General features: G+C 44.4%; 3 protein-coding genes across 10 annotated transcripts in view; 1 reads left to right on the forward strand and 2 right to left on the reverse strand.

The window, feature by feature from the left end:
- Positions 1–1,224: 1,224 nt before the first annotated feature.
- Positions 1,225–18,971, reverse strand: POLB (DNA polymerase beta). 2 transcript variants are annotated; one of them, XM_035118649.2, is made up of 15 exons: positions 18,647–18,971; positions 15,929–15,986; positions 14,817–14,883; positions 13,953–14,027; positions 12,757–12,815; positions 12,292–12,341; positions 10,133–10,184; positions 9,110–9,164; positions 8,941–9,013; positions 8,329–8,399; positions 6,754–6,840; positions 5,457–5,521; positions 4,859–4,958; positions 2,846–2,985; positions 1,225–1,497 (listed from the first exon to the last, which is right to left on the reverse strand). In XM_035118649.2, exons 1-14 carry the CDS (start codon positions 18,705–18,707, stop codon positions 2,875–2,877), a joined length of 984 nt encoding a protein of 327 aa, XP_034974540.2. In that variant the 5' UTR covers positions 18,708–18,971; the 3' UTR covers positions 1,225–1,497; positions 2,846–2,874. The 2 variants fall into 2 exon arrangements, with proteins under 2 accessions (XP_034974540.2, XP_034974539.2); XM_035118648.2 differs by lacking the exon at positions 4,859–4,958.
- Positions 18,972–19,021: 50 nt separating this feature from the next.
- Positions 19,022–23,383, forward strand: UFM1 (ubiquitin fold modifier 1). Its single transcript, XM_035118653.2, has 7 exons — positions 19,022–19,089; positions 19,188–19,244; positions 19,790–19,847; positions 19,946–19,985; positions 20,278–20,310; positions 22,581–22,669; positions 22,777–23,383. Coding segments are annotated over exons 1-6 (258 nt in total). The 5' UTR covers positions 19,022–19,087; the 3' UTR covers positions 22,649–22,669; positions 22,777–23,383.
- Positions 23,147–27,249, reverse strand: part of KANSL3 (KAT8 regulatory NSL complex subunit 3) — a 33,668-nt gene continuing 29,565 nt past the window's right edge. For 6 of the 7 annotated variants that reach the window (XM_035118641.2, XM_035118638.2, XM_035118639.2 and 3 more), the window contains 2 exons: positions 26,641–26,809; positions 23,147–25,149 (listed from right to left, as the gene is read on the reverse strand). In XM_035118641.2, coding sequence (XP_034974532.2) covers positions 24,596–25,149; positions 26,641–26,809 — 723 coding nt within the window. In that variant the 3' untranslated portion in view covers positions 23,147–24,595. The remainder of the gene's footprint in view (positions 25,150–26,640; positions 26,810–27,249) is intronic. The other variant, XM_035118644.2, reaches the window with a different exon arrangement.

Raw genomic sequence — 27,249 nt, forward strand, 5'->3', positions numbered from 1 at the left:
GTCATGAGAGAAAAATAATAAAAAAGAAAAAAAGGAGTATACTGTATATCTCTGTCAAGTCAAAGGGGCAGTTCTGACCCGGGCATTTAGTTGGTAGAACTTCCACATGTGGATACCAGCTTAAACCTCAGCCCTGGCAATGGGCTGGCTTACGTGGCACAAAGCAAGCCGTGTGTGGCACTGGAAAGCAGCATTCTGATGCTCGGGGTGGACACCAGAGCAAGGAAGTAGTTAAGGGCTGCCAAGGAGGTCCATCAAGTAGGGCAGAGTTGGGAAACATGTTCCTGAAATACACCTCCTATCAGCCAGTGATCAGAGGATGCAAATTGCAGTCCAGCAACAGCAGGAGGGTCATGTGTTCCTCACCCAGGAGCAGCTGCTGCCAGGCATGTGGATTTGGCAAGCCTACAGGATCACATAATTGTAGATTGGAAGGGACTCTCAAGGGTCATCTAGTCCAAACCCCTGCAATGCAGGAACTACAGCTGAAGAATCCCTGGCAGATAGCCATCAGACATATTAAAAAACCTCCAATGAAGGAGAGTCCACCACCTTCCAAGGGAGTCCGTTCCACTGTCAAACAGCTCTTACTGTTGCAAAGTTCCTCCTAGTGTTTAGCTGGAATCTCCTTTCTTGTCATTTGAATCCACTGATTTGGGTCGTTTTGAAAATTAAGTATGGGCAGAATATGGCCTCAATTAGATTGTTCCAGTGAATTGAATGAAATAGGGTTGACTTTGTGGACAATGCTTTTTCACAGCCCACTTGAAAGAGAGGTAGAGGCCATAAGACAGTATGTATCCAGGACCACTTGCAAGGTGAATGGCATGAGAAGGGTAAAGTTCATTCAAGGATTCTGATTCTCTGTGTGTGCAGAACTGAAATGGAGTACTTAGGGCTAGGGAAAGAAGTATCATATTTATTTTAGATGCAAGTCTTTACCTCTGCACTACCACTTGCCCTCCAGTCAGTCAACAAGCCTCTGTGTTTGTACTTGAATGCTGAGTCACAGCATTGGGCTTCAGCTCCCAAGCCCCTACTTGCTCCTCTAATTAAACTTTTTGAAGTTGAACTGCTAATTAGTGCTGCAGCTCTGTGTTGTGTAGCAGACCTCAGACTGCTATGTGAAAGCCTTAACTTTTCACTTGGGTCAAAAGACATCTCTTAAGCCAGATCTGGGGAATCTGTAGCTTTGTAGAAAGAAGGTAAGTCACAGCCGCTATACACCAGCTAGCATTTTAATTACAGCACACACTGATGCAAAGTTTCAAAGGCATTTAAAAATGAACCACACCCCCACTTCCTCAACAGGATTAAGCAATAAATTACAGTCTCAGGCTAGATTGCCACCACCTCAACTGCAGAAATTAGCTTTTCAAAGTGCCTGGGATTGGGAGAGCAGTTATTCGCTCCGCTCCTTTGGCTCGCGATACTTCCACTGGATGTAGTCAAAGATGTCCTTCTCACTGTTGACAAGGAGGGGCTCCCCAGCAACTCCTGAAAACACACACAGTGCAAATGGGGATGGGTGAGTTAAGTCTACTGGTAGGATGGCAGGTTTATGGCAAAGTACTACACTCCACACCCTCTAGAGTTAGAACATCAGTATTATGTGAACCGTATAGAAAAGGAATTGCATTTCTTGTGGACACAAATGCTATTTAGCAAAAGCAGAATCAGCAACAGATCAGCAGGTAGTGGAACCAGCTCTGTTAGAGCAGGCATAGGCAACTTTGGCTCTCCAGATGTTTTGGAACTACAACTCCCATAATCCCTAGCTAACAGGGCCAGTGGTCAGGGATCATGGGAGTTGTAGTTCCAAAACATCTGGAGAGCCAAAGTTGCCTATGCCTGTGTTAGAGGGCAACACTCCCAAATGCAAAAAGTGAGGACCAAGGTGTGGGTGGGTGGAGGGGGAGACAGGATACAAACGATAAAGGGAGGAGGGGTCATAGCTCGGAGGCAGAGTTTGGATGCATGCTTTGGATGCAGAGTTCCAGATGAAATCCCTGGCTGCATCTGCAGGCAGAACTCGGAAAGACTTAGGCATGAAAACCTGGAGAGCTACTGCCAGTCAGTCCAGGCCAGCCTTCCCCAAGCTGGTGGCTGCTAGATTTTTGGACTACAATTCCCAGCAGCCCCAGACAGCATGGCCAATGATCAGGTATGATGAGTATTGTCGCTCAACACGCACTGGAGGGCACACATGTTGGCAAGGCTGGCGTAGACCAGTGGTTCCCCAACTCCACCCCCACCAATGGATCACTTGCTGGCCCACTTGGGGATTTTTCTGCCTGTTGCAGCAACTGGACCGGGCTGTGCTAGATGCTGTATCATTTTTACCTGTTACTTTATGGATTCTTTTCTTTCTTATATATTGTATTCCATAGGATTCAAATTGTAATATAATCATATACAGTATGTAAGAAAAGAAGCAACAGAAGCACAGTTAAAAATCATTTTGGATATTTAATGCAATGAATGTGCCGTCTCCTGTCTTCAATCACAAATTCACAGACGCCTTCAGACCACCAGGATAAAGCTTGTGGGCCACTGGGGAACCACAGACCAATTTGGAAACCCTGCTGCTAACAATCTTCACCTAGAAGGACTAGCAGTCCAGGGAAGTGAACAAGCCCTTTCTTCTGGACACTAGAAACATGACCCTGTCCCTACCTACCATTTTTATTCACTATCTCTTTGCAGCTACGAGAGCTAAATGTTCATTTCCAGGAAGCAGACAATGGAACCAGAAGCCAAGATTTATGGCACGGTTGCAGGCGAGACAAAGAAACACAGACAGTCTCAAATCCCGTCCCCTAAAAGAGCAGAGATGAGCACTCACCGGTGATACCCAAGGGCCGAATTGTGTATTCATTGAGGGTGAAGCCCATTTCCAGAGCATGGGTTCTCATGTTCTTGTTGAATATGTCGCTTCCAGTGAAGTACAGAACTCCACAGTAATACTGATCCCTGGGAATCAACCTGTAGAGCACAACCAAGAGAGGAAGCACAATAAGAACCTCAGAATAGCCTGCTGGGTCAGATCAAAGGGTGCCCATCCTGTTCTCACAGTGGCCACCCAAATGTCCCAATGGGAAGCCTGCAAGCAGGACCTGAGCACAAGAGCACTCTCCTCACTCGAGATTCCCAGGGGAGGTCACAGCCATCCTGGCTAGTAGCTATTGATAGGCTTGTTCTTCATCAACGTGTCCAATCCTCTTTTAAAGCTATCTAGATTGGTGGCCGTCACTGCCTCTTATGGGAGCCAGTTCCATAGTTTATGTGCTGCGTGAACAACACTTTTATTTGTCCTGAATCTTCTAACATCCACTGGCATTGAATGGCTCTCTGTCTTGTGCAGAATGGGGGCAGCATGTTGTCGAGCTTTGCCACCCTTCAAGAAAGCACCAGCAATGCCACTGATACCTGATGACCATGACTGCTAACATCACTGTCTAAACCACTTTACAGCTTAGAGATTATTGAATCTAGCCATTCAAGAGTGGGATTCTAAATGTGGAGGAGTCTGTACCACCTAAATTCTCTGATGGTATTCTCTGATAGTCACCTTTATTCTCTGATGGAACATTATCTCTGAGCATGAGGTAAAAGCAGTCTCATTCACCTTCTACTGTTGCTGTGTTTTTAAACCATGGGCACTACAGCACCTAAAATGAATCTTTGGCTTTGCCAATATTAAAATGGCTATGTTTCTCTTTCCCCGACTCAGGCTGGCAGTGGCCGTGGTGTGCAGAGTGTCCGTGTGCCTCTTTCCCTGGCTTTGCAGATAAAATCACTCAGATCTGGAAAGAGGTAGACAGCACCGTGGCAGCAGGGCCAGGGCTGGAGAGGGCCACAGCTGTCTAGTCAAGTTGTATGGGATCAGATTCAATCTGCTACCACCAAGGATGTGGACAGGCTGCTAGGACAAGTGAAACTGACCATCTGTCTCTTTGAGTGTTGCCCATCCGGGCTCATAAAAGCAAGCCAGGCAGGGCTGGACGCTGGGCTTTGTGGGGTAGTGAATGATTCAGCGGGTGGTACTGGAACCACTCCAAACACACCTGAAGGGTGCAGACTATTTGGCCCCCTTCCAATTGGGTTCAGTCCTCATCATAGGACTAAGTCTGCCCTGGTCACACTGGTTGATGATCTCTGGCGGGCTAGGGACAGAGGTGGAATCGGTTTCCTGGTCCTGCTGGATCTCTCAGCAGCTTTTGATACCATCAACCACAATATCATCCTGGACTGTGCTGGAGGGCTGCGAGTTGGCGGCACTGTTATGCAGTGGTCCCACTCCTTACTCCTGGGTTGTGTCCAGAAAGTAACTGTGATCAGACCTCTGGGGACGCACTTGTGGAGTGCCTCAGGGCTCCGTCCTCTCCCCCATGCTTTTTAAACCGCGGGGAGAGATCGTTAGGGGGTTTGGACTGGGTGTTCACCAATATGAGGATGATACCCAGCTCTAACCTCTTCTTTAAATCAGAACCACAGAAGGCTGTGGGTGGGTCCTGTGTGGGTGCCTGGAGGCGATTGGAGGGTGGATGGCAGTTAACAGATTGAGGCTGAATTCCAACAAGACAGAAGTACTGTTTCTGGGGGACAGGGGGCGGGCGGGTATGAGGGAACACCCTGGTCCTGTGTAAGTGTGTTCCTAAAGGACCAGGTGCACAGCCTGGAAGTCATTTTTGACTCACAGCTGTTCATGAAGGTGCAGGTCAATTCTGTGTCCAGGGCAGCTGTCTACCAGCTCCATCAGGTATGCCGACTTGAGACCCTGACTGCCTGTGCACTGTCCCCCACTTGGGACTATTGTAATGCTACCTTTGAAGGTGACTCAGAAACTACAACTAACCTGGAACACGGCAGCCAGACTGGTGACTGGTGAAGTGAGGTTACAGGGAATCTGGCGGAGGGCCTTCTCGGTAGTCACGCCCACCCTCTGGAACGCCCTCCTATCAGATGTCAAGGAAATAAACAACTATCTGACTTTGAGAAGACATCTGAAGGCAGCTGAGTATAGGGAAGTTTTTAATCTTTGATGTTTCACTGTGTTTTAATTTGCTGGAAGCCGCCCACTGTGTCTGGGGTAACTCAGTCAGATGGGCGGGGTGTGTAGTTGTACCTTGGATCCTGAATGCCTTGGTACTGGGACGTTTTGGCTCCCGAACGCCGCAAACCCGGAAGTGACTGTTCCGGTTTGCGAATGTTCTTTGGAACCCGAACGTCCAACAGGGCTTCCACGGCTTCTGATTGGCTGCAGGAGCTTCCTGCAGCCAATCAGAAGCCGCGCTTTGGTTTCCAAATGTTTTGGAAGTCAAACAGACTTCAGGAACGGATTCCATTTGACTTCCCAGGGACGACTCTGTGTTTGTGTGTGTGTGTGTGTATTACTATTTATTCCATCTAGCATACCAGTGCAGTTACCACCCCCTGTCCTCCTTGAGATTTACCTGATATCAATCCTCCTGTAAGGGTAACCAGTTTCCTCATCTTTGCTTGGGAGCTGACACACTCCCTATAAGTTAAAGAGAGATAACACACACACACATACATACATATATATATGCAAAGCAAGGAAAACACCAAAAATCATTAGGCACCCTTTGATCAAACATGCCGTCCCCAGTGTACCCCATACCTGGTGTCATAGGACAGAAACTCAGTGTAAAAGTTAAACAGCTTGTGGAACAGCTTCCTCCAGAGCAGATTTTCCTTCCAAACAAATATGGCTGGGATTGTAGTTTTATTTTGCAGGTAAACCTACACTCTTCAGTTCAGCCATTCATTGGCTTCAAAAGAACCATATGGTGATTTTCTGAAACTGTTCACGAATGCTGGGATCTGGACTGGCCTCAGGAGCACTGAAGATCTCTGGGGTGGTTGGGAGAAACTGCTTACAAAAGCAGGCTGCGGGGCTGCTTGTTTCAGAGATCCACTTGGACAGGTACAGGCAGCAACTGCAGGCTCACAATTTTTGTGCCCTGGAGGGCCAGCTACGTTTCTCCCAGACATGTACCCTGCTTCTGAGCCATGACACCAGCCCACTAGCTTAACATAAAAGTAATAGGAATGGAACAAGCATGTCAGCTGAAACATGAGTTTGCAAAGGTAATAAAGTGTGTGTGTGTTTTTTCACACCCATCACATAACATGCGTTTTCTTGGTCAGGATTTAGGACAGAGGGCTCAGTCTAAATGCAGCCATTTTAGCACCACTCCCAATTAAGACGTTGAGAACAAGATATCTGAGGCCTGCAGAGACACACCTAAACTGGATGTGAAACTTGATAGCACACATCCGGAGCAGGAGAACACTTGATGGTCTCTTGCCAAATCAATGATGCTTTCACCTTGTTCTTTGTGGCAAAACCCACATCAAAGGGGGATTAAGTATCTGCATCCTGACAAAGAATCTGTTGCTGAAACAAAAAACCTGAGATTTTCTGCAGCCAAAAATTCTTTCCCTACAACCCCCCACAGCTGAATTTCATAGGAACCTTTTAGGGAATTGCACTTCCACCTGAGGTCAAACATGAAAGGGGGTTTCCTTGACTTCAATACAGACATGGAATTTTAAAACTTGCTAGCATTTCAAAGAAGTGGCAAGTCTGGGCTCTGGGCTCATAAATTGGCATTCCAATTGTCAAGGACTAAAAAAAGGAGGCAATACTCAATTACTTGGGATTCTCTGTCTTCTCCTCCTGCCGGTTTGAGCATCTTTCAAGACTTGCAGAATAAAAACACTCACCATGAACTTGGTGTCTCCCTTCGAAAGCGTATCTGTAATGAAGTGGATGTTTTCCAGTTGTTCGACCACTTGATGCAAAAGCTTTGGCTTCAGAAGGAATAATATTTGTCATCATTGAGTAGATAACAAAACACACTTGTAATGTTTATTCAGATGCCTCACAAAGTTGCAGTCAGCAGGAGTCTAGAAACTGTTTCTCCTCCTGCACAGAATATTTCAGGGATCCTGGGAGGCTCTTTTCTTGGGAAGAGCAGCAACAACTTAAGAGCCTCTGCCCTGTTGAAGACTCTTTTGCCTTGAAACAAGGCCTACTGCAGGCCATCTGGTTTCTGGTGCTTACTACAACAACTTTCCACTCAAACCTTCCTAGATCAGTTGTTAGGTATGCACTATGTTGCATCTCCCTAGTCACTGTGAAGTCTGAAATACATTTTATGCTGTTTTATCTTGACTGTTGGCAGGCTATGCCTTTTCCCCCTTGTAGATGGCTTTGAGCCTGATAGGTGCTAAGCGGTCTAAAATATTTACAAATAACAGGTGGCGCTGTGGGTTAATGCACAGAGTCTAGGGCTTGCTGATCAGAAGGTCGGCGGTTCGAATCCCTGCAATGGGGTGAGCTCCCGTTGCTCGGTCCCAGCTCCTGCCAACCTAGCAGTTCGAAAGCACATCAAAGTGCAAGTAGATAAATAGGGACCGCTCCGGCGGGAAGGTAAACGGCGTTTCCGTGTGCTGCTCTGGTTCGCCAGAAGCGGCTTTGTCATGCTGGCCACATGACCCGGAAGCTGTCTGCGGACAAACGCCGGCTCCCTCGGCCTATAGAGCGAGATGAGCGCCGCAACCCCAGAGTCGGACACGACTGGACCTGATGGTCAGGGGCCCCTTTACCTTTACCTTAAATAGAGAACAGGGATAAGGCAAAGTCATTTTACTGCCTGAGGTGGAAAGTCTAAGGAAATCCTCCTCTGGATCACAACCACTAGGAAGTTCTTTGGCACAAGCATCATTAAAATGAGGAACCCATTTCAGAGACTTTTATGTAGCAGATCTTCCCAGTGGAAGGTGCCACAATGGAGCAGATTTGTCCTTTGCCTGCTCTGGTGACTCTTATTTGTTTTGGAGGCAGCTGCAGCAGCAGCTTGCTTTTCCTACTTGTATAAGGCAAGATTTGAGGCACAGAAGAAAATTGTTCCTGCTAAAACTGGGGATTCTGGTTGTCTTATGACTGTGTTAGGCAGCAGTAACCAACATGGTGCCCCCCCACTGTTGTGAACAACTCCCATCACCCATGACCACTGGCTGCGCTTGGGAGTTGCAGTCCAACAAAATCTGGATGGCACATCTGTTGGTTACCCCTTGTATTAGAGATTGGGAAGAAATATTATTGCAGGGCAGACTTAGGATCTGTGATGCCTCACCATTCTTAGGCTGGGGCTGTCCTGCCTGTCCAGATGCAACTCATGAAGTATTATGTTGGCACACCAGTATTTGCTACTTTTTTATGAAGTCTGTAATCCAAACTCATTAATATATGTTCTGAGTGGTTTTTTTAAAAATGTAATAGACAGCAGAAAGCACCTGTTTGGAGTATTCTGAAGTGAAGTTTGGATGGGTCAAAAGAATATCCATGTCCCCACTTGATTCTGCACCTGTCAAAACCAGAGTATAAGAAAATAAGAATCCTGCTTTCCAGCCAAACCTAGAAAATTTGTTTTTATTTCCTCACTTCTACCCTTCAGCTCTGCTGTGGTCTGCAAGGTTAAGTTAGATCTGCAATTCAGGTAGGTAGCCATGTTGGTCTGACGCAGTTGGAAAAAAATAAAAATTGTCTAGTAGCACCTTATAGACCAACTAAGTTTGTTCTGGTATAAGCTTTCGTGTGCACAGGTATCTGTTATTAGACCTGCAAGTTTTACAAGTTCCAGGTCTGCCTCAGTTAAGTGACATAACTAATGTTGGGATCTCAAGCATGTTAGATTTCCCCCCCCCCAGACTAATAAATACTAAGCAGTGTAGAAGTCACCAAGAAAACACAAATAAAATTAACAAAGTTTTTAAAGACAAATATACATAACAAGGTTACATGTCCTTGCCCCAGTCAGGCATTACAGAAACCTTAGAATAAGCCAGAGAGGAGACAATTTCCCACAACAGCAAACAGAGGATGCTAAAACAACATGGAAGACCCACCTCGACGGAAACTGCCACACACTGTAGCAATATATGTGGGGTCCACTTTCTTTACCTCGCTCAAAACGATTTCCTGTTTTGGACAAAAAGAGATCAAGTCAATTGATCTTTCTTCCACAGACCCCTCATTGCCTTTTCCCTCAGCAAGGAAGATGGTGCTTTAGCTCACCTGCATCTCTAACATCTCTTTACGAGGAATTCTTTTCTCAAAGTCTTCAAAGTACCTGCACATGCAAAATAAATGAGGATAAGGAAGCAGCAGTGACTGTGTTCCTGGGCACACCAATTTTCAAGTTCTTTTGAAATTTAAATCCACTGACTCTTATAAATCCCTCCCAGTTACACAGTGCAAATTCAGGTTTAATTCAAGTACTAATTCGCATATGTTCTGCTTTGCTGCCCAAGTTATTTTTACTGCTGTTTTACAGGGTGTGCTATATGGATTTTTGTATGGTTCTTACTGTAATGCATTGTTTTCTGAGATTGTTGTGCTTAGACTCTTCATGCAGCAAGTGACTAATACCAATAATTTGTCCGCTTTAGAATAAGTACTGAACAAAACCTTGTATCACCTGATAGATATAATATGCTAAAGCTATTGTTTAAAACAGAACACGTCTGACACAGGAGCAAGCAATATGCCGCAGCAAAAAATATCAGTGATACATGAATGCTGCTTCTCAACATGACTGTTATAAACCTTCCTTTTTCAACAAGCCTTTTAAGGGGAGGTTTTTTTTAATCTCTGTCTGTATCTGCACTGAATTTTGAAATTGTTTTTATGTGTTTCTATTGTTGCTTTTTTATTATTAATCACTTTGGGATATTTCATTTAATTTATGATTCACTTCCCACAAAACGAATAAAATAAACACACCATTGACTTGGTCAGCAGCACTACTGCCCATACAATGAATGTTTCACTACTAATGGCCCATTTTGCAAGTAATTCAGTATCACAGAATTTCAATCAAGAAACCATGGAGGGCAAGTCAGACCCTGACCAACACCACAGACTGTTGAACAAAGCTAGCTAAAACTTCCTTGGAGATTAACATTTGGCAACAAATGAAAAATCTGCTAGTGTTGCTTCAGAATGTATTATATTAAAAAGCTCTATGCAAGTGTGCCATCAAATAACTATAAATGTCCATAACTAAACCTTTAGAGGAAGAAAAGATGCAGGTCTTACTTCAATCCAATTCGCTGATGATGGTTCAGTTTGTGCTCATTTTTTTTTAGATCTAGAAGGAGCAGAGTAATGTAATCAGTTAAGCATTTTATTAAATGATGATCTCTTCCAGATGGAGCATTTACCGAGCAACTGTCCTGATTTGCTCTCACAAAACTTGCACAGAGGCTATATGCTATCATAGTCAAAAGGTTGCTCTGCTGAACAAATTACTGTATTTTCCCATCACTTTTCTAACTACAGAAGTCCAATCTTTTTCAAAAGTGTATTTGTTGTGTTGCTCTTGCTATTTATATTGTACTGTGCTGTTGTTTTATTCCTTAAAGTTGGTTATGAAGGTGTACTCTTATGATGCAAAGGGCACATGGGGGCCTGTGCAGTCTAGAAGCACCCCTCAAGGGAGGAGGAAATGTTTGGCCCAACTTTCTTGGCACTGGATATATCAACAATCTGGGATCTCTGGGTTGTGATCCCAAGGAGACAGACAAAAGGGAGAAGTGGGTCACAAGCCTGATTACTGCAGAACCAATTTGGTTTCTCCCTCAAAATGTAATAGCCCCTGAAATAAAAATAGTTACTTGCATTAGCTTTAGAAAGAATAAATATTCTCTAAAATTAAGTAAATAAAATAAACCAACCATCAGTCATAGAAACAAAGAAAAACCATCCAGTTGATCTAAATGAATTCAGCCAGAGGCAAAAAATCCAACTTGTTAGTCCAAAGCTGTCCTGAACAAAGAGAAGGATCTTTGTCAGAGCAGCTTCTGAATCATAGAATCCTAGAGTTGGAAGAGACCACAAGGGCCATCCAGTCCAACCCCCTGCCAAGCAGGAAACACCATCAAAGCATTCCTGACATATGGCTGTCAAGCCTCCGCTTAAAGACCTCCAAAGAAGGAGACCCCACCACACTCCTTGGCAGCAAATTCCACTGTCGAACAGCTCTTACTGTCAGGAAGTTCTTCCTAATGTTTAGGTGGAATCTTCTTTCTTGTAGTTTGAATCCATTGCTCTGTGTCCGCTTCTCTGGAGCAGCAGAAAAAAAATCTTTCTCCCTCCTCTATATGACATCCTTTAATATATTTGAACATGGCTCTAATACCACCCCTTAACCTTCTCTTCTCCAGGCTAAATATGCCCAGCCATTCGTCATAAGGCATTGTTTCCAGGCCTTTGACCATTTTGGTTGCCTTCCTCTGGACACGTTCCAGCTTGTCAGTATCCTTCTTGAACTGTGGTGCCAAGAACTGGACACAGTACTCCAGGTGAGGTCTGACCAGAGCAGAATACAGTGGTACTATTACTTCCCTTGATCTAGATCAGGCATGTCAAACTTGCGGCCCTCCAGATGTTTTGGCCTACAACTCCCATGATCCCTAGCTAGCAGGACCAGTGGTTGGGGAAGATGGGAATTGTAGTCCAAAACATCTGGAGGGCCGCAAGTTTGACATGCCTGATCTAGATGCTATACTCCTATTGATGCAGCCCAGAATTGCATTGGCTTTTTAGCTGCTGCATCACACTATTGACTCATGTCAAGTTTGTGGTCTACCAAGACTCCTAGATCCTTTCACATTCTGGTTGTACTTCAGATGGCAAAGACCATCCTAATTGCTGGGGGCAGGGAGGGGGCACACATTGTAATGGGAGGAGGAAACTCACTTCAGTTTCTTCAGGCCAGATATGAAATGGCAGGTTAGAACATATAAAAATCCAGCAACCCCCCCCCCCAAACCAATAATTCACATACCAAAAGAAATCCTTCAGTATTCAATAGACAGGGGTAAAGAGGTGCATCTTCAGCAACTGATAGAAGCTGTCAAGTGCTGGTGCCAGATGCTCCTTTGGGGGAGGGAGTTTCACATCCTTGTTGCTATCGCTACGTCCCCTCATTAGCTGCCATCCCTCAAACCCCTGAGGGTGGCAGAACAGAAAGGAGGGCCTCCTCCACTGATCTTGACCCCTGGGCTGATCTATTGGAAAGGGTGATGGTATTGGGAGACAGTACTGGACAACGGGGGAGATGGATAGGGCAGTAGAGCTATAGTTGCAGAGTCCCCCTAGCCCTGCCTAGGCATTTCCAAAGATGGAGGCATGTTGGCCTAGAAGATAAGCAGCTTGTTCCCTCAAACCCAGAGAGACAGCCGCAGCGGACTCACCTTCCAGAGTTTTAATCCCTTCGTCCACAAACTTCCTGGCAGCCGCAGGCCTACAAAGCAACAAGGCTGCTCATCACCGGTTTGAAGAGAATCTCCAGCATAACATCTCATGCAAAATTTCACTCCATGAGGATGTGTCTGCCATGGGACAGATTGCTGACCCAGGGCAAACAGTGGAAGAGTTTAAGAATTAAAATGACAAAAAGAGCAGAATCTTGGACAGCGGAGGCAGAGAATGTAAAAGCCTTCCAATGGGGAGGAAAGAACAGCTGATGGGAGTTAAGAATCCAAAAATATCTGGAGGGCACCAAACTGGGCAAGGCTGGATTATGAAACTGGGACACTGTCAATAGCAGCACCAGAAAGTGTATTTCAATTTCCTCAAATTTGAGCTCAAATGCATTCAGGAGACCCAGTTTCAAAGCTCTTTTCTACCCTTGGTTTTAAAAATGCACACACATTTACCCTATGCCGCTGACTCTGGTCAGGAAATTGATAGAAGAGCTCGTATCATCCTGTCGAATCTAGAAGGAGAAAAAGAACGGGCTGTTTCCAACTACACAAATGAAAAAGACAGTCAGATTATGGCAGGGAAACAGTTCCTGTGAAGCCTGAGTGAGACATTGCTTGGTTCACTCAGCCAAAGCAATGCCTGCCTTTGTCTCTTCCCTGCTACATGATGGGATGTGGGAGCACAGAAGGCAGCGGAGACAGAAGCAGCGGGAGGAGATTTTCCCATGAACTGTGAAGAGTCAGCTTTCACTTAAGAGCATACAAAGAGCCTGCTGGATCAGGCCAATGACCAATCTAGTCCACCACCCTGTTTTCGCAGTGGCCAACCAGATGACTGTGGGAACTCGCAAGCAGGATTCGAGCACAAGAGCACTCTCCCCTCCTGCGGCTTCCAGCAACTGGTATTCAGAAACATTGCTGCCTCCAACTGTGGTGGCAGAGCTTAGCTACTGTAGCTAGTAGCCATGGATAGCCTTCTCCTCCATGAATATGTGTAATCCTCTTTTAAAACCATCCAAGTTGGTGGCCATCACTGCCCCCTGTATGTGCTGCGTGAAGAAGTCCTTTCTTTTATCTGTCCTGAATCTTCCAGCATTCAGCTTCACATGAGGTAGCCGTTCTTGACAGTGTTTGGGAATCATTAAGGTGCCGCATGGAGGACAGATTTGGCCAAGTAGTTTCAGCAGTAGAGCAGATGCTTTGTGTGCAGAATGAATCAGGTTCTGTCCTGGGTATCTCCAGGTAGGGCAGGGAAAGTCTGCCAGTCAGTTTCACTTGGTATGCAAGGCAGCTTCATATGCAGGCATTTGGCACCACCCACAGGGAGTTTATTTTTATTCATCAAATAAATGTTTCTTAACTGCCTTACTTCAAGAGATTCCAAGGTGGTGTACGCAAGTATTAGGCAAACTATTCACCCCGTTAAAAAACCCAAAATGACACTCCACACTCTTTTAGTAAACCTCTTTGTGGTTTTATTACAATCAAGTGGTGTATAAATGTTGTGGGTAGGAAATTTAGAAACAATATAGAAGAAGGCCAACTAAGTTGCATATGTATACGTGAACTTTGCATATACGTACCGTACTTTCGGAGTGAAATATTATACCACTTGTACAAAACAGAGTTATAAAAATCCAATCAGTTACCTTTTCCAGCTTTCGTAGTTTTCCAGTAGATAAAAACTCATCAATCTTTTCTGCAATTTTAGCTCCGACTCCATCCTTTAAAAAAGAAAAGAAAAATGAAAAAAATGGGAGAGCTATATATTAAACTCAGACACTACACAGGAACTTAACTTACAACAGCAAGCAAGAGAGTGAAGCACATAAAACAATGTTGTAAAGAATAAAACATTTGCCATAACAACATGGAGGGCAAGTCCTCCACCTGTTTGGGACTTGCATTCCCATTGTCCCTTGGTCAGCAAAGCCAATCTAAGTGCAGAATCCACCAGGAGGGTCTTTTGTGCTAGCCCCACTGAGACGATCAGAAGCAGCACAAGACCATTGGCTTTGTTTTTAAGTTGCACTGCGCCTTTAAAACATGCTACTTTCACACATGAACATGCCCAAAGCAGCTCACAACACAACAGCAGCAATACAGGAACAGTAATGTACATCAAAACAGCATTACTACTATGGTCTGCTCCCGATAAGCTTCAAAACACAATTTATAGCAATCCAATAAATGACAATTCTACAACAGTTTATTTCAATCAAGCAAATGTTTAAACAATGTTCCAAGTAAATTGGAAGTTAGCATCAACAACTAAACCACACCAATTTTGCATATTAATTGTTATAATAAAATAATAAGCTAAGACACAGCACAAATCCCCGTTCTTTTTTCTCTCACTGTGTTTTTATTTTTACTTTGGCAGATTACAAGCCATAAATTTGAATAAATTTGTAGTAAAATTTGTAAACATATACAGAATCTGAAGATGAATTTTACTGATTCTGAATTATTCGCAAAAGCAATGGGGACCTGCCTGTTCTTAAGGGACTTACCAGCTTCTTTGCTTCAGCTCCACTTTTGATCTTGCTTGGATATTTCGATATCACAGAGGCTGCCTTCCTGTATGCAGCAATGAAAAACCTACAGTCAAATTTTGGCCCCCCAAAAATTGTCACACAGCATGAGATACCCACTGTGGTTCCACTGAAAAGCAACACCTTTCCAGGTATTACAGTGAATTAGAGAGAAGAAACAGAATACAGAAGTTCAAATATAGGATCTCTCTCCTCAAAAAGGAGGCAGACAGCAACTGTATACATCCAGGCCACTCACTTTGCAGATCTCCCTACTCTGCTCCAGTGCAATCCTGTAAAGACTTCTATTGGGCCAGGTGTCATGGTCTGCTGGCAAACAGATTATTATTTTCTTTATAGGCCACTTCATCTTCCAAGAGAAGTCTCTAAGCAGTTTACAAATCCCAACAAAAAGGAATGAGTATAAAAATATGATATAAATTAGACAGGCAAACCCAACATCTATTACTGCTCCTCCTACTACTACTAGATTCCACATTGTTAGTACACATATCTCTTAAAATGTAGATAAATAAAATAAATCATATACAAAACATCAAAATATACCGTAATGCAAATAACACATTGTAATTACAGTATCCCATTATTAATGAATGTTATAAAAACCCCACAATTACCAAAACCATTCACACTACATAAAACTAAACCCACAACCCACACAAAGACAATAATTCAACAGACTCCTAACACCCACTGTCACTCCATCCTCTCACTTTAAAAAGCACCTAATATTGAAATAAAGAACATTATATTTCCACTTCTGCACAGGGTTTGTATTTTGCAAAAGTAAAGATGTTCCTATTACTTTATCTCAAGAGGTGAGACCGAGTTCTCCTAAGATGCTGTCTGTTTTGCACTGATTCCTGGAGACTCAGCCATATTTTGAAGGGGAGATGGAGATGTGCTGTGAAACAGAGTCAAAATCTGGGATGGGGTGTCAAAGTACCACCATTGCAAGAAACCAAGCCCACATGCTATGAAATGTCCTTATTTCGAAGCCCTCTGTAAAACTGCTTTGCCAAAGAATCAGTGAGTTTCCAAGGCAGATCAGATGATAGCAGAGATCTTACCTGTAAGCATTGTACTTGTGGATGGCCCTGTTCACATTCCTCTCATAGTTGGCCAGTTCTGAAAAAAATATTCTAGTTAATTATGAACAAAGTCACATAAATTGGGAGATTTGTCAACCTTTGAATGCCCGTTGAAAACTTTTCTAAGCTGCCAGGCTTATGCAGGCCATTTAGAAAATATATATTTTCATAATAGCCGTACCTTGGATCCCGAACACCCTGGAAATTGGATGTTTTGGCTCCTGAATGCTGCAAAGCCAGAAGTGATTATTCCAGATTGCAAACGTTCTTTTGGAAACCAAACGTCCAACGGGGCTTCCGTGGCTTCCGATTGGCTGCAGGAGCTTCCTGAAGCCAATCAGAGGCCGTGATTTGGTTTTCGAACATTTGGGAAATCGAACGGACTTCCGGAACGGATTCTGTTCGACTTCCAAGGTACAACTGTAGTTTGTTAATAGTCTCAGATTCTAATTTTGTACATGCTTTTACTATATACAGATATCACTTAAACCACTTTGATACAATATAGTGGTATATACTTTTTAAATAATAAATAAATAAAGATAGGGCCCAGCTCAGGTCAAGGTCAGTATGATTCAGTGCCAATCATTTAAATGACAGAGATAAGTGACCGCTCAACTCTACTTCAACTTAAATGCATGAAAAGAGGGTGCTTTGTCTACAGTGGATTGTGCCCATCTACACTGAAAACAAAAAGAGATATATATAGGGGGCGGGCATAGCAAATAAAAAGCAGAAAATTAAGCAAGCATAAACACTAAGGCCAGACCAAGAATATAAAAAGTGAGGACACAATTTCCCCTGTTGCATGTGACTATGCTGGACCACTTGCAGAGCTACACCACACATTTAAAGCACATCCAATGCATGTGACTTTCCCCAAAGAATATCGGGGACTGCATGGTCCCCCTCACAGTTACAATTCCCAGCCTCCTTGGCAAACTACAGTTCCCAGTTCTTAAAATGCAATTGGATGGTGCAGATCTGCTGGGCAACTTCCATCAGTCTTTAGTATCGGCCACGCTAAAGGAGTCCAACAAGCCTGTAGGGCCTGCAGGGAGTCCAACAAGCCTGCAGGGCCACAAGCATCCCTCCCCTGGGAGGAGCCCAGCCGCACTTGAAAGGCTTAAGAGGTTTTATGATGGCATAAACATCCATAGCCGTCAACCTTCCCTCTTTTTTGCTGGAAATTCCCTTATTCCAGCGCCGTTTCCTGCTGCTATCCTGGATTGTAAGATATACCATAGACTGTCCCCGGGACAGGTGAGGCTGCTGATCCCTTATTTTCAAATCCGAAAGTTGACAGCTATGTAAACATCTGTGGACTGGAGCCCATTTAATCCAGTTCAAGAGAAAGCTTGTGGACACTCCAGAGGCATTTGAGTAGCTGCTGTGAAAAACAGGTTGATGAACTGGGTGGATTTATGGTCTACACCAGGCATCCCCAAACTGTGGCCCTCCAGATGTTTTGGCCTACAACTCCCATGATCCCTAGCTAACTCCCATGATCCCTAGCTAACAGGACCAGTGGTCGGGGAAGATGGGAATTGTAGTCCAAAACATCTGGAGGGCCGAAGTTTGGGGATGCCTGGTCTACACCAGCCTTTGCCAACCTGATGCCCTCCAGATGTTTTGGGCCACAAATCCCATCAGCCCAGCTGGCCAGGGCTGATGGGAGTTGCAGTCCAAAACATCTGGAGGGCATGAGGTTGGTGAAAGCTGGTCCCCAGGGTACAGGTCCCACAATGAAGGCAGCTGTGAACCTGTTCCCTACGTGGGCACAGCCATGAGGGGGTATGTTACTGGTTTGTTTTTATTCTTGTATTCATTTTATTATGTATTCTAATTTTATATCTTTATGTTCTGAATTACCCTGTGATCTTCAGATTAAGAACGGTGTACAAATTTAATAAATAGTAACAGTACTACAGTAATAGTAAAAAAGTGGAATATTTCAGCACCTTGCACCCTCTTCCTACATGAAAGCCCCCCATGCAGCCTGTTCTGTCCTTGACCACTTCTGCCATTTCTTCCGCCTTTTCTGCTGGTTTATCTTGATGACTTGCCTTTAATAACTACTTAGCCAGGAGAGGAAGTGGGGCTTGCCAGGTGCAAGCAGCCCTGCCCTGCAGCTTTCAAAAGCCCAGAGCAGTGGTTCTGAAACTTCCAGAATAAAAATTTGCTTGCAGCACACCAATTTTTCTCTCTTATGAAATGCAGTAGAAAGTGCAACAAGGATTGTGCTTGGTATCACTTGATGCTCCTGCTCTCATTTTGAAAAGATACCAATCAATATTCTGCAAATAATAATAACGATAATAATAATTATAACAACATTTCTATACTACACCAAAGTACTTATAACCATATATGTATTTTAGATACTGTAATATGCAACACATATTACTAGACAAGCGTATAAGAAATTGCAGTTTTGCATACATGGTGATATATTATACTTTTCATGTACTTTTCATTTTCACTTCATTTTGTTCAATTGAAGTACTGTACTTTCAATGCACAACTAAAAGAGCAGGATCGGAACACCGCCCCCCGCCCCCAGGCCTGCCCGCCCTCCACTTATGGCTCCACGGGGAGGGGCGAGGCCTTCTTCCCCAGAGAAGGGCCCCCCCTGCAGAGAGGCCTCCACAGGGAGGGAGGCGAGACAGGCCCGCCGCCGCCCGCCCGGCCACGCACCGCTCAGGAAGTCCGTGATGCCCTCGTTGGGGTTCTCCTGTGGCGCCTTCCTCTTACTCATCGCGGGGACCAGGCCGCTCCCGCCCCAGCAGGACTCGCAGGCCCGAAGCAGCGGCGATGGGCGATGGGCGATGGGCGCAGGCCCCGGCACCCTTCCGGCGGCGCTCCGAGGAAGCCGGCTTCGCCGGCCGGCGGGGCAGCTAAGCAAATTTAGACTAGCCTTCCTGGCAAACGGGGGCCTTCCAGGAGCTTTGGACTACAATTCCCATGAGCCGCAGCGTCATTCGGTTGCTCCAGAAGGCAGAAGTTGCCTATTAGGCTCCAATAAGGTTCGCGTCTCTCCTTTCTTATCTCTATGGGAGATAAAGGACAGAGGCGTCCGGAAGTGACGTAGGCACGGTTCAGGAAGCAGGAGCGTCAGGAGCTGCCTGAGAGGAGAAGATGTGAGTTCGCTGGTCTCCGCCGCCTCCTTCTTGAGCCGTCTCTGTCTGCTGTACTGCCTGCCGCTAACCGCGCTCTGTCTCCCTTTCCCCCCTCGCAGGGCCAAGGTCACCTTTAAGGTCACGCTCACCTCAGACCCGCGGCTGCCTTACAAAGTGTGAGTCCCCTTCTGTCGGCTACCTCTCGCTTTCCCGGGTGCGCATGCGCGGGCTACTGAGACACATCATTCTCTAGCGGGCGGAGGGGCGGGGCTTTTCTCTGCAACGCTACAGGGAACTCGGCCGGGAACCGCTAGAGGGCGCTCCAAGACGGCTCAGCTGGTGAAAGTGTGTTCTGGCCGAAAAGGACCCGAGTTTGCAGGCAATCTCAGTACAGTATTCTTGTAAGATAAGTCAACATTATTCCACATGCCATATTTTATTTTGTTGTGGCCTGTCTTCTCCAAGCAATTTGGGGAATTAGGTTTTGAGTGGAACTGGCTTGGCCTGCCCTTTACCTTAAATATACTGTAGTGAAAAAGTGGGATATGCAGGAAGAGCAAGTATCAGCCTTTATTCTGCCTCCCTGCTTTTAGACCTGTGGCCGACTTAGGGAAATGTATTGGGAAAATCAGCTGCTAACTAGAGATTTGTAGCTGCTGGAATGCTTCTTTCTTATTAGTTGGGGAACTAATTAGGAAATCTTATTTATGGTTTTCTGTAGACTGAGTGTGCCTGAAAGTACACCATTTACTGCTGTCTTGAAGTTTGCTGCAGAAGAAGTAAGTAAGGTTCTTGCAACATCCAAATTGCACCTGCTATAGCATTTCTTTACATTGTTATATTTTAAAAAAATGTATTACATTTCCTTTTCAACTAGTTCAAAGTGCCTGCAGCAACAAGTGCCATCATAACAAATGGTGAGTGTTTTTCCCCCTCTATAACTTAGGAAACTTTGAGACAGGCCTGGTGCCAGCGGCCAAGATGTTCAGTCATCTCTTCAGGTGTCCAAAACTAATCCTAGTGCAGGTTCCATCTATTTTAATAGGAGTACTGTAATGCAAGAGAAATTCCAGTTTATTCTGCCTAGGAAGTTCATGCTTACCAATGTTTGTAGGCTTCTGTGATGCAACAGCAAGCTTCCTTTGGTTATTGAGAGGAGTGCTGGTTAATACTTACATGTGTTGATTGACTTATTTACTTCCCCCCCAGATGGAATAGGGATAAACCCTGCACAGACAGCTGGTAAGTAGTTATTTGCAGTTAGATTTTTAAAAATGTTTTATTTTTCTATGTAAGTTTTTTAATAGTCATTTCCTCAAAAGGATGTACAGTCATAGGAAAAGGAAAGTACACCCTCTTTGAATTCTTTGGTTTTTACATATGAGGACATAATAACAACCATCTGTTCCTTACCAGGTCTTAAAATTAGGTAAATACAACCGCAGATGAACAACAGCACATGACATATTGCACTGTGTCATGATTCATTTAACAGAAATAAGCCAAAATTGAGAACCCATGTGTGAAAAACTAAGTACACCTTATGATTCAATAGCTTGTAGAACCACATTTAGCAGTAATTACTTGAAGTATTTTTTTCCTGTATGACATACCAATTGCTCAAATAGTTGTGGAGGAATTTGGGCCGACTCTTCTTTATAACATTGCTTCAGTTCATTGAAGTTTGCTGGCATTTGTTTATGCATAGCTCTCTTAAGATCCCGCACAGCATTTCAGTTTGGTTGAGGTCTGGACTGGGTCATTGCAACACCTTGATTTTCTTTTTCTGATGATAATTGCTGATGATCAATTAAACAAGGGCATTTGATTAGGAGGAATTAAAGAACCTTTTAATGAGGGTGAAAGCGGAGAGCGCAAAATATGGTCTGAAGCTCAACATCAAAAAAACCAAGATCATGGCCACTGGTCCCATCACCTCCTGGCAAATAGAAGGGGAAGAAATGGAGGCAGTGAGAGATTTTACTTTCTTGGGCTCCTTGATCACTGCAGATGGTGACAGCAGTCACGAAATTAAAAGACGCCTGCTTCTTGGGAGAAAAGCAATGACAAACCTAGACAGCATCTTAAAAAGCAGAGACATCACTTTGCCGACAAAGGTCCGTATAGTTAAAGCTATGGTTTTCCCAGTAGTGATGTATGGAAGTGAGAGCTGGACCATAAAGAAGGCTGATCGTCGAAGAATTGATGCTTTTGAATTATGGTGCTGGAGGAGACTCTTGAGAGTCCCATGGACTGCTAGAAGATCAAACTTATCCATTCTTAAGGAAATCAGCCCTGAGTGCTCCCTGGAAGGACAGATCGTGAAGCTGAGGCTCCAATACTTTGGCCACCTCATGAGAAGAGAAGAATCCTTGGAAAAGACCCTGATGTTGGGAAAGATTGAGGGCACTAGGAGAAGGGGACGACAGAGGACAAGATGGTTGGACAGTGTTCTCGAAGCTACGAACATGAGTTTGACCAAACTGCGGGAGGCAGTGCAAGACAGGAGTGCCTGGCGTGCTATGGTCCATGGGGTCACGAAGAGTCGGACACGACTAAACGACTAAACAACAACAACATCTGCTACAGTACTTAGTCTCTTAATTCCTCTGGAAGCAGTAAGGGTGTGCTTAGTTTTTCACACATGGCTTTTCCATTTTGGCTGTATTTTTGTTAAATAAATCATGACATGGTGCAATATTTACTTAATTTTAAGTAAATAATATTATTAAGTAACTATTACTACTAAGATTATTTACAGGTAGGTAGCTGTGTTGGTCTGCCATAGTCGAAACAAAATTAAAAAAATTCCTTCCAGTAGCACCTTAGAGACCAACTAAGTTTGTCATTGGTATGAGCTTTCGTTTCTGAAGAAGTGTGCATGCACACAAAAGCTCATACCAATGACAAACTTAGTTGGTCTCTAAGGTGCTGCTGGAAGGAATGTTTTTTATTTTGCTAAGATTATTGTTATTATGTCCTCATATGTAAAACCACAGAATTTAAAGAGGGTGTACTTTCATTTTCCCATAACTGTATGCTGCAGATGAACTATGCAAGTGACATTAAAAAAATCTAAGCTAGACCTCTTTAGCTTTCCTGTAACCAATCTGGTAAGAATCTTTTGTTTTGTTATCTCTGCTTAGGCATTAGCAAGAGAATGCAGCAAAGGTGTCTTAACATATTACAGAGAACTGTTCACATGCATCTGCTGTAACCCGTCAGACAGGCATCCCCAAACTTCGGCTCTCCAGATGTTTTGGACTACATTTCCGATAATCCCTGACCACTGGTTCTCTTAGCTCTCATAGCTTAGATCATGGGAGTTGTAGGCGAAAACATCTGGAGGGCCGCAGTTTGGGGATGCCTCAACTAGAACAAGTTGCCTTCATGGCTTACTTCCAATAGCAGCAAGTCATTTACCCAAAGCCTTACATTGGCTTACAGTGATTTATGTTTACCTTTTTTATGTACTATGATGTAACCAATTTCTTTCCCCCCTCCCTCATCAGGAAACGTCTTCCTTAAGCATGGCTCAGAATTACGGCTTATTCCCAGAGATCGTGTTGGGAAATGTTAACATGTGTACTTATTAGATAAGGTAAATAACAGGCAAAAAGGATCTGTAAGCTTATTCCCTTAGGAATTAACCTACTGTATTATAATGCAAAATACATTGTGTTTCCCTGTGAAATCATCATGCATCAGCTGTCAACTCCTGCCAAGAAAAGAGTGGCCTCAGAGGTTGGATGGACTGCTTAGAATTGAATGACCCACAGAAATTTTATTGAAAGACTCCTATAGAGAATCGTCTTACGGAGTGGCTGGATTTTCTTCTGAGGAAACAACTTTACAAATGGAAGCTTATTTCCAGTATATGGATTGTCTTTGACTTGATCCAACGGTTCCTTGCAAGTATGGAAGGACCAGTTTGCACCAAAAGCTATCCCATTCACTAGGATTGAGCAGACACTGTCATGTGCAGTGGAAATGTGTGCTGAGCTTCTTTCTCCATTGAAGTAAACTGGGAAGTCTACTTCTGGGATCTTCCCATATGCACTCTAAGGAGGTTAGAGCCTGGCAGCTGCCATTTACAGCCATAGCAGATTGTTTGGATATGTAGATGTGATCATGTGTGTAAGACCTAGTAACATTAAATACCTGATCATAAGGAGCCCAACTAAGTAATATCACTATTAATCAAGTAACAAAATGGGAGATGCTCCAGTGTTTGTTTCAGTTACGGAAACTTGTTTGGACTTGTATCAGAATTCCAGCTCATTTTCCATTCCATTAAAAGAAATCATTTAAAGGCTGTTTGGGGACAGAAATGTTAATAGCGTTTGTATGATTTAATTGTCTCAGTCTTCGTCTGCTTGTTTCCTTCAGAATGGCATTGTCTAGCTTCAAGATGACTCGTTTTACCCCAGATGGATAATAAATTATACTTTATATGATTAACTTGGCAGGCCTTTGCATATCAACACAAGAACCTTGAACCTGGCTCACTAGCATATTGCCTTGTAGTCAGAAACCAGGATTACCTCTACTTATGTTTTCAGAAGTGGGATTGGGGTTGCAAATATCTGAGCTCGTTTGCCAAGTTAGTCCCACATCCAAGCCTTTCTGCTGCTACTCTCCATCCTCTGACAAATGAGGTGTCAGTGAAAAGACTGGCAAAAGATATTTTCCTGCAGTGGGGAGGGTAACTTTTTTTGCATAGGCCTGGCTAGTGGAACAAGTGGTAGGGGGCAACACATCCAAGGAATCCCTCCCCTGCAGAAAAGGAACCTCCACAGGTTTAATGTCACATTTCTAATTGTGGAAGATGAATAAAAAGCACCTATTTGGGTAGTAGAGGCTCTCTGCACACATTGTTTTACTGTTGTGGGCCTGTCTTGTTCTTTAATGTAGGCCTTTGACACACCTAGGTAGTTCTGCAGCAAAAAAGGGATTGAGTACACAGATCTGTTAAATTCAGATAATGCTTTTTGTACTTGAGCATTATGGAGGTGGGAATCATCAGCAAGGCGTGCCAATACTGCTGCTTTTAGGTATCCTACTCAGCCATGCATAACCACTAAAGCCTTTCTGTTTGGAGAGTCCTGGCAGCATGGCCTCATGAAGATGCCCCCTCCACTTTAGAACTTACTAGCTCAGGGGACAGGAATCAAGAACTGATATTCTTAATACAATTGCTGCCTGTAAGGGATGTCCAGTTAGGCAAAATGTTTTGCTCCCCGTACGAGGTAAAAAAACATTTCACTATCTGTAAAATGTTTTTGTAAGAAACAAACCTAGAAGCACCCAGCAATCTACATTCAGCGCTTGTGAAGATTTCAACATTTTCCCCTTAATAGATTAAAGAAAGTTATGTACACAAAAAGATACGTTTATTAAAAGTGACAAAGGAACAAAACAGATGAATGGTCCTCTTGTCATGAAGGACAGGAATGAGAGAACAATACCCCTGCTTCCGTTGCAAAGGCCAAACAGTTCCATGGTAGACTGGCATGATGCCTCCTTGCTATGGCTTCTGGCTGAGAGCAGGCCCAGCTGTGGCTATGATGGAAGAGCTGGTCAAGTTATTGCCCAACGTGATAAGTGTGGTGCCAGCTCCAGTGGACAACATGCCTTGTGGAAGTAAGTGTCTGTTTGCAAGACTCTCCCTGGTGTGGATGATGGTACTGCTGTCGTCCATGACAGAAGGCACCCTGCCCAGGGTTTCCACAGTCCCAAGTGCATGGCCTTTGGTCAGATTAACCTTCTCCACCCTCTGTCCTAGGGCTCGGTCACCCTTCATGGCTGTTAGTGTAGAAGTCAGTATCACAGTCTTGGATGTTGTCTGCAGAACAGGTCCCATTTTGGAATGCACAAGGCTGCAGGGTGTGCTGGCTGGGGTGGAGGTGGCGAAGGTCACAGCTCCCATGGGGGCTGAGGAGGAGCTGGAGGAAGCAACGGCAGTTTGGACTGCTGTGGGCTTCACAGAGACGGAAGCGGCCTCTGCCATGACAGATTTTGTGAGTGCAGACAGTTTGGCATCTGACATCACATACAGCGTCTTCATGGGGCTTGTGGTTACTATGCAGGAAGAGAGACAAGAAAGGAGTATTAGTTGGTGCCTAGGTAATTAAACATTTCTACAATCAAGCACCAGGGTGTCATTTACCAGGCACCACCTGCACAGACACAATTTTAGGAGAGATCCATTATCTCACTATCCTGTTGCACTCAATCTCAGACTGACCACAACCAGTGACATTCAAATCAGTGAGACAGTCAAGGCCACTATGCTCTCTAGCAACATATAGACACTTGTCTCTGATAATTTTCAGAAGACAGTATTCTCAGTAATATTCAGGGAAACCCCCAAATGGTGCAATGGGCTGGGTAAACATGAAAGTGGTAGCATTCTCTCCCATATAATTTTCTACCTTTCTAATACAGTATTGTGCCTTGGGCAAAGAGCAGATTGTAAATACTAGGGATTCACATAAAAATCTAATATGCTTTTGCAGACTCTAGAAGGTTACTTTCTAGGTACTGAGAGGGTACCTAGAAATGTAAGTGGTGGAAAAAAAACTGCCAGGAAAGCTGCTGATGTTTCAGACTATGCAGGCAAGATAAATTTGAGAAGCACTTTAAAATGGGAGGAAACCAGCCCCCTGGCTCCTAAGCAGCTCCATGCGTCGATACAGACACTACACGTAGAATTCCTTTATGGCAGGGGTTGGCAACCTAAGGCCCAGGGGCCACAAGCAGCCCATGAGGGTTGTTTAACCGGCCCATGAGCTGCCGCCCACTTGGCGAGTCCCCGCGTGCTGCGCTAAACTGGCGCAGCATGGCATTGGGACCCGCTTCTGTGGCGCTGGAAATCGCGTCTGCACAGACGCCAGAAATCACAAGTGCACATGCGATCCGGCCCACGGAGAGATCTCCGCTGGAGTGAACTGGCCCAGGCGAGGTAACCCTTGCTGACCCCTGCTTTATGGTTTATGGCAGTGGTTCCCAGATCTGGCTATACTATCCCCTGGAAGGGATCACCTTGGGGGGGGGGGTATTGTTGGGAGATTGCTGAAAGTGAAAATGACTATCAGACTTTGAAAAGTTTGAATCACTGGATCAAGGTCATTGAGTTTTAATTGTATTTTGAGTAAATGTGCAATTGTTGCCGTTTTGAATTCTACCATGTCATCTTCCTTAGTAGGTCATGCAAACCATTATTCTGCATAATACTTTTTATAAGGTATAGGGCACTAGGGATGAGTTTGTGGAACCAAAGGGGCACTGGCTCAAAGTTTGGGAACCTCTGTTCCATGCAGTATATGGGCTTTCCTTCTGCCTAGTCTAATGACAAGTATTATGTTTTAGATGAATGAAAGAAACTAGACTGAGCACACGAGCAACCTAGCTATTTGGATTGTTTCATATTCAGTTGAAATGAACATCAGTGGCCATCCGCCTAAAAAGAGGACAGCTGTTCACCGATGACTACTAAAACCAGTGACCTGCTACAAGATGTACCCCTGCAACTGGATTTCTAGACGTTGCTCAGATGCCACCATTTCTCACCTACAGATAGTGCTGGTGGTGGCGCTGAGGTTGGTTGAGATGTTGGTTCAGTAGGAGGCATCTCTATGCCAGCCTTGGCTTTGCCAAGTTCCCCCTGAGGCAACAACTTGCTGGAAGGAGTGGAGCTGGAAGCTGCACTGGTGAAGTTTCCAACTGCACTATCTGCGATCTGAAAAATGTAAACACAGAAAAAGAAGAGAAATGGAGGGCAAAGAAATGACATTTCTAGCCATAAGCAACTCAAAAATACCAAGAGTTATGAGAAAGAACCACCTATAATGCTATAAAAATGTTGTGCGGCATGTAAATAGAATTATGCCAAAAATTTCGTTATTAGGAGAGAAAGCCCTGCTTGAATGCTGTAGAAGTGCATAGCAAACAAAAGTTTCCCAAGCATACTGTTCTTAAATCTGTTTGTAAGCCTTAGTAGTGCTACTTAGGGGGTAAAGGTAAAGGGACCCCTGACCGTTAGGTCCAGTCACGAACAACTCTGGGGTTGCGGCGCTCATTTGCTTAATTGGCCAAGGGAGCCGGCGTACACCTTCTGGGTCATGTGGCCAGCATGACTAAACTGCTTCTGGCAAACCAGAGCAGTGCATGGAAACGCCG

Source organism: Zootoca vivipara, chromosome 6 (assembly GCF_963506605.1).
Source record: "Zootoca vivipara chromosome 6, rZooViv1.1, whole genome shotgun sequence".
NCBI lineage: Eukaryota > Metazoa > Chordata > Lepidosauria > Squamata > Lacertidae > Zootoca > Zootoca vivipara.